The sequence below is a fragment of the Rhagoletis zephyria genome, unplaced genomic scaffold (genome assembly GCF_001687245.7).
Source record: "Rhagoletis zephyria isolate East Lansing unplaced genomic scaffold, Rhagoletis_zephyria_1.1 Rzeph_scaffold_22020, whole genome shotgun sequence".
In the NCBI taxonomy this organism is placed as follows: Eukaryota; Metazoa; Arthropoda; class Insecta; order Diptera; family Tephritidae; genus Rhagoletis; species Rhagoletis zephyria.
The window spans coordinates 1-7,467 of record NW_016179078.1 but is presented as its reverse complement, the minus strand read 5'-3'; the positions used below and the strand labels follow the sequence as shown (position 1 = coordinate 7,467).

Sequence of the window (7,467 nt, the reverse complement as noted above, 5' to 3'; positions counted from 1 at the left end):
ATAGGTATATTCACATCTTTATTGTTTGCGGTATTAGATATGGGCATAGATGCAGATAAATTGAAGGTCCGGCGCTTATTTTCAGCTTCAGATGTATTTGCCTGTGGTTCTTCCGTTTTTAAATTGAAGGTATGACGCTTATCTTCAGCCTCGGATATATTGGTTTTTGGGTCTTCCTTGTTCTCCGAGCTTGGCATGTTAAATGTGCGTATTTTATCCCTCTCACTATCTTGTTTTTGTGCAGGGATCTCTGTTTCTTCTGGGACACTAGCTGCTACAGTGAAGGTACGACGTTTATCAAAGCTGTCAGTTAAATTACCTTCTTTTAAAGGTGCAACGCTTGCGCTGCCATCAAATGTGCTGTTGTGTTCAAAATTTATCTCCCCGACAGTGGATGAATTATTTTCATTGGGGGTCAGAGTTGAATGCACGTTAGCACTAATGGGGGTTATGGCATCATTTGCTGACTTTGCGACCTGCGCTGGTTTTTCATCAGCCGTTGATGTTTTTCGAGAACCGCACAAAGCCAATTTTGGCTCACTTGCTGTTGATCTCTTCCGTTCAATTTCGATGCGTTCCGTATATTCGGATTTCTCCAAAAACGGCATACTCTTCGCTGCAGTAGCAGTGGGAGAGCGCGGAAATTGTTTGATTGAGCTTCCCTTGTGCTTGATGGGGAAGCTCGGGGAGGATGCTGAGCTTTTACAGCTACTTGTTGAAGAATTCATATCGTTTGTCAAGTTCAAAGCATTGTGCGAACCCGTTAAAGACTTATTCACCTCTAGTTTACTTTCGGTAGTACAATTTTTTACGTCGTACTCATCAATAGGATTCTGACTGGTATATGCTGATTGAACGGATGTTGTAGCTACAGTTGACTGCGTCATATCGGCAATTGCCTGCGAAGGGGTTCCTGTTATTTCTGTTGTTGAAGTTGGTATTTCGAAACTTTTATTTAGTGGTACAACAATATGAGATGGTGTTGTTTCATACCCTGCCTCATTTTCAAAAATATCGATTGGATCTGCGTTATTTGTTGCCATCTCTGTAGAGTTCACTTGCTGACACTCAAGTTCTGCAGCAGCAGACTTGGTTTCAACCACATTTTCTACACTGGTTGTGTCAGATGGTAATATATTTCCATTGTTAATAGGCAATTCACTGCCTCCAACAATTATTTCGGCAAAACTCACATCCACATCCATAGGCTCGTCGCCAAAAGTGACGTCTAATGGATTGACAGTTTGCTGTGTTAACAATTCATCACTGCTCAATGCAGATAGCATTGACTGCAAGTCACTTTCACTTTGCTCTGGCAATTTATTCATAGGTAAACTTAAAGGATCTGCGGCTACATTTGTAAGAGTTACATTTCTCGAATTAGCGGCACTAAAGTACGACTCAATTTCGGAATTTTCAAAACTATATTCATCAGCTATAAATCCATAATCATTATTAGCATCCAATGCTTGGTATGATTGACATTCTGCGAAAGTTTCATTATCCGATGAGGTGGCCGTATCAGGTTCGATGTGTACTTGCAGGTTTTGATTTGGTTTGCTGTTGGACTCATCTAAAATAAAATAAATAAAAATAAAATATGTATTATATGGTTTGGATTATACAAAATTTCCGATTGGCAAACAAAATGTTGCATGATTTTTTCTATAGTAAATTTTTGAAAAAAAAAAACTCCAAAAAGATAATAATAAATTTTGTTCTCACCTTTTACTGGAACATTTTCACGATTCTCGTGCTCATTTATGGCAGCTGTTAATGTGGGTATAAGACCATCCTCAAATGTTAACTTTGCGCGATCTAAATGATAGAAACAATTGGGACATTACGTATTTTTCAATATTAGCAAAGCTAGGGGTAGCTAAGACGTCGTTTATATGCTCTGTGCTAAATATTGATTTTTTTTGTAATGTAGTGTTTTTGGCAATTGTTGAGGATATACATTTTGTATATACTAGACACAATTAAATATTACATATATTTACACATAATATATATTCTACAATGTTGAGATCCATGATGCTCCAAAACTGAGACTAGCTTAGAACCTGGAGTATATATCGAAGAAAATACGTAATATCCTCCCAATTATCTATCAGAACAGGTAGTATTCCTTGGTCCTCAACCATTTATAGCCCTCCCGATATCACCGACGATATATTGCTCAACCAATTTATTGTGGCACAAACACCTCACTGGGATCGGCATGGCAATCTTATTTGCCCTTATTTGCACTGAAGAGGATGATGAACACATTTGGTGTCTCTGCCCCGTCTTTGTACTATGGGAAATTCGGTCGAATTACTGACCAAATGTCCAGTTTGGCATGCCAAGGGTTTAATTTATTTATTTTATTTTTTTTTGCAAAAATGTGGAAATGGGAATTAAAAAAAATAATGTTTTTTTTAAATTATTAACTTATTTTTCCATAATTAAAAATTGGTAAAATTTCTCATAGTGCTTTGCATGGGCTAGGCATGAGGCTTTTGAGAAACAGAAAACTGTGTTTTTTGAAACCCCAACTGCTATGATTTATTAGTACACCATGTAAATACATAGATTTAAAATAAATTCAAAGGGACATGACAACAGTTCGATGGAAGTATAATTTCCTTAATACACTTTAACTGGTAAGAAGTTGAGACAGTCTGAAAATGCTCCAGCTCCTGAATGATTCTGAATTTGGTAAAGTCAAAACAGATAAAATTTTACGTTTCTTTCGTTAGGAAAGAACCAATTTTTTCGTACGGAGCGTAAATGCCAGATAACACAATTTCCGCAATGTGCCAATTATTGTCTTAATTTAGCCCAATCGTGCGATTTCACAAAAAATTTACACATCGCAAATCGAGGCCAATATTGTGCTTATTGTGCCCAAGCATCATAAACCGGGTGCAACAACAATTGTATGAAATGAGGCAATGTGTGACTGCACATAATTTGATTGGGACAATTTCTTTATTGTGCGCCAATTCAGCACAATAAAAATGTGGCAGATTGGTGCACTTGAGGCAGTCGTTTGATTCCTGCTTAAGATACCATAATATATTTATGTACATATCGTCAACATCAATGCAAAACCCATTTTTGACGAAAATCAAATTTTAGAAGCGAAGCAAAAAGCTTTTAAATTACATCAGATACCAATTTAAGTCTAACTTTTGTATTTTCATAAAAACTTACTCTGCTAGTAAACTAAAGGAATACTTATAAAACGCATTTCCAAAAAATTTAAAATATGGCTCATTTTGCCATACTTTTATATGTATGAGTCTTTTTCGAATCAAAAGTGTTAAGTGCACTTTTAGATTTTTCAAAAGTGTCTGCAAAACGGCACTTTTAGCTAACTCTTCACTGGTTTACTAAAAGCTTCTACGAGTGACGTATTTGACGCTCGGCTGTTGCTTTATTGATACCGTGGCAAAGAAGATTAAAGTACTTCCCGCAAGACTTCACTTCCAACCGCATAGGCGATGAGTGTGCCTACCACTGCATTATCACAAGGTAATCATTATTATTTTTGTTATGTTTTGGTGTTTCTTACCTTCCGCATTGAAATTCAGTGCTGTGGGCATCTCTGATATTTTCGGCTCACTCAAATCCGTATGAACCTCTGCAAAATAAAGATGATATTCAGTCTCTTATAGGCGAAAATTCAATAAATCTATATATATTACATACCACTAGATTTATTAATTTTATCCACATTGCTGTCCGTTTTGAGCGCCACATTAGCGGGCACACCTAAAACCACCACTTTTGGCTCAATATCGCAGTGACCTTTCTCAGTGGTTATTATGTTAGCCGCAGGGGCATTATCAGCCACAGGTGCCATAGCAGCTGATTTAAGAGGTGGCGAAAGCGATTCCGATGGCAATGACTCTTGTGATTCTGTTGAAGATGTGCCTTTCAGATTTGCAGATTTCGAACAGATTGCATTGAACTATAAGAAAAGAAAAAACACAAATAAAATGTAAAAAACCAAAAATTCCAATGCCAGCAGCTAATATGTGAAGTTCACGTGTGTGTGGCCGTGAAGAAAATTTGAAAATGAACTACACAGCAGCAAAGCCAAGTGCAGCAGGAGTGCCGCCGCATCCTTCTCGAACTTTACTTGCGCGGTACTGCGCCTTTGGCAGTGAAATGTATAAATATAAAATTGGGTGCAATCGTATGGGCAGACATACAAAAATTGTTGCAAAGGAAAAAATCTAATTCGAATTCAAAACACTAACAAACAACAACAGGTGATGCACAAGCTTCTACGCAAAAAGACATTTTCTATTAAAATATGAATTTGCGCCGTGTGTGCCTGTTTTGCCGGTTGCCAAGCGTTTGCAGCCGCCAAAGTGAATGGCAGTGTTGATGGGATAGTATGTGCATAGAAATATTAATGTGGGTTTATATGTATGTACATATATTTGTACATATGACGTGCATGTTGGTGCAGTGAACTGTTATACCGCCACCGATATCTTTGAATCTAAAATACGGCGCAATTTGTGTGTTGTCCATTAGTTTTTGTTGCACGTTTTAGCCGTTTGTAAATTTATACATACATATTTTTGTTTTTATGCAAATTTCAAATTGTATTTCGTGTGATTTTCACAGACAGTGGGCTAACATACAACCAACTCTAGTAGTTCAATTCACTACACCTAGGTCTGGGATAAGGCAGGTGCCGCTCGCATCTTCTTTGTGCCGTCACTCATTTCGTTACACTTTTGTGGCCCAATCTGTGGTTTTCTGCAGCAAAATGCAATTAGTTCAACGTAATGTGCTAGTTTAATACATACATACACCTGCTTTCAACTAATTAGAAACGAAATTCAAAATGATATGGTTTGCAATTATGTTAATTTTTTTTATATTTAATAATTTTCATTTAAAATGTACATAATTCAATCTGTAACAGAAACCACAATAATAAAAGTTAAACAGCTTGCAAAAATTGTAAAAAAATTAATCAATGTTCAAAAAATTGTTATCAGAATTTCCAAATTTTTAAAGAATATTTGAAAAATTTTCGGGTATGCAGTTCTGTAGCCCATTCAATTGTAGTCTAAGATAGTGCAAGTCTCGTCGTTAAAAAGTTAAGTTAAAGTCGTTAAGAGTTACCATTGCTTTTTATATAATTTTGCAGTTGAGCATTTTCTTCCATATAACACATGATCAAACTTTTGTTTTTTTTTTTATATGAAAAATAATTCGCAACACCCTCCACAAAAAAAAAAGTTATAAAAAAACTACGGTAATTTTTAAGGACTTGAGGCTGGCACTTTCTTAGACTACAATTGAATGGGCTACAGAACTGCATACCCGAAAATTTCCCAAATTAGCTCAGTAAAAATAGACTTTTCCTTAAAAAAATTTGTAACAGCAATTTTTTGATGCAGTTTACTTCTATTTGGCACGTAGATCATGGATCCACAGTCTTGCCCCTAAATTTAATTTGGCAACATTCCGCCATCTTGGTTTTAAGTTTTTTTTTTGGTTTTTTGTGATTTTCAAGCTTATTTTGCATTTTCCGTAAAAAATGGTTAGATACAAATATGTAGAGAATTTATTTACCCACATTTGTTATATAGAAGGTTTTTTTACAAATAGAATTGTTTATTGTAAAAAATTAGCACAAACTGCGTAAAATTTTGACCTTGTCACGGTTTTTGCCATTTTTTGACAATTTCTGTTCAAAATGCATAGCATATTGATATTCCAGAGTTGTAGAGAATTTCAGTCTTCACAACTTCTATACCGACATTTTTTTTTGTACGCCCCTTAGATCACGGCCGAGAACGTGCCAAACATAGCGATGTACGGGATGTTCCGTAAAACTCATTTCCACACCTTCACCTGCTTTCATTGAAAAGCAAAAAACGTTGCCCGTGGATAAGGCCTACTGGGGATNTACAATTGAATGGGCTACAGAACTGCATACCCGAAAATTTCCCAAATTAGCTCAGTAAAAATAGACTTTTCCTTAAAAAAATTTGTAACAGCAATTTTTTGATGCAGTTTACTTCTATTTGGCACGTAGATCATGGATCCACAGTCTTGCCCCTAAATTTAATTTGGCAACATTCCGCCATCTTGGTTTTAAGTTTTTTTTTTGGTTTTTTGTGATTTTCAAGCTTATTTTGCATTTTCCGTAAAAAATGGTTAGATACAAATATGTAGAGAATTTATTTACCCACATTTGTTATATAGAAGGTTTTTTTACAAATAGAATTGTTTATTGTAAAAAATTAGCACAAACTGCGTAAAATTTTGACCTTGTCACGGTTTTTGCCATTTTTTGACAATTTCTGTTCAAAATGCATAGCATATTGATATTCCAGAGTTGTAGAGAATTTCAGTCTTCACAACTTCTATACCGACATTTTTTTTTGTACGCCCCTTAGATCACGGCCGAGAACGTGCCAAACATAGCGATGTACGGGATGTTCCGTAAAACTCATTTCCACACCTTCACCTGCTTTCATTGAAAAGCAAAAAACGTTGCCCGTGGATAAGGCCTACTGGGGATACCACGATAACAAAAACGCGCCGAAAAACTCTACTTCAGCGGTGGTGTGGAAATGAGTTTTACGGTGTATCCCGTACGTCGCTATGTTTATCGCTTTCCCGGCCGTGATCTAAACGTCGTACAAAACAAATGTAGGTACAAAAGGTACAGAGGTCTTTGGAATTTAAATATGCTATGTATTTTCAACAGAAATTGTCAACAAATGGTGAAAACCGTGACAATGTAGAACTTTTTCGCAGTTTTCGCAAATTTTTTACAATAAAAAATGCTATTTTTAAAAAACCTTCTATATAACAAATGTGGGAAATTAAATTCTATACATATTTGTATGTGACCATTTTTTGCGAAAAATGCAAAATAAGCTTGCCAATCGCAAAAAACCCAAAAAAATAAATCGAAGGTGGCGGAATGTTGCCAAATTAAATTTAGGGACAAGACTGTAGATCCAGGATCTACGTGCCACATAGAAGTAAACTACATCAAAAAATCGCTGCTACAAATTTTTTATTTTTTTTTCCTACCAAATTGATCTAATTTTACTGGGCTAATCGCTATGTTTGGCACGTTCTCGGCCGGGATCTAAGCGGCGTACAAAAAAAATGTAGGTATAAAAGTTGTGAAGACTGAAATTCTCTACAACTCTGGAATTTCAATATGCTATGTATTTTGAACAGAAATTGTCAAAAAATGGCAAAAACCGTGACAAGGTAAAACTTTTTCGCAGTTTTTGCTAATTTTTTACAATAAACAATTCTATTTGCAAAAAACCTTCTATATAACAAATGTGGGTGATTAAATTCTCTACATATTTGTATTTAACCATTTTTTACTAAAAATGCAAAATAAGCTTGAAAATCGCAAAAAAACCAAAAAAAAAACTTAAATCCAAGATGGCGGAATGTAGCCAAATTAAATTTAGGGGC

At 35.6% G+C, this 7,467-nt stretch overlaps 1 protein-coding gene across 1 annotated transcript; it reads right to left on the bottom strand.

Annotated features, from left to right (window-relative positions):
• Positions 1-4: 4 nt before the first annotated feature.
• LOC108381281 (uncharacterized) lies at positions 5-4,126 on the bottom strand (the record flags this gene model as incomplete). Its single annotated transcript, XM_017637699.1, has 4 exons — positions 3,700-4,126; positions 3,563-3,631; positions 1,726-1,818; positions 5-1,573 (listed from the first exon to the last, which is right to left on the bottom strand). Coding segments are annotated over exons 1-4 (1,885 nt in total), but the record flags the coding sequence as incomplete, so codon positions are not given.
• Between the last annotated feature and the right edge of the window lie 3,341 nt (positions 4,127-7,467).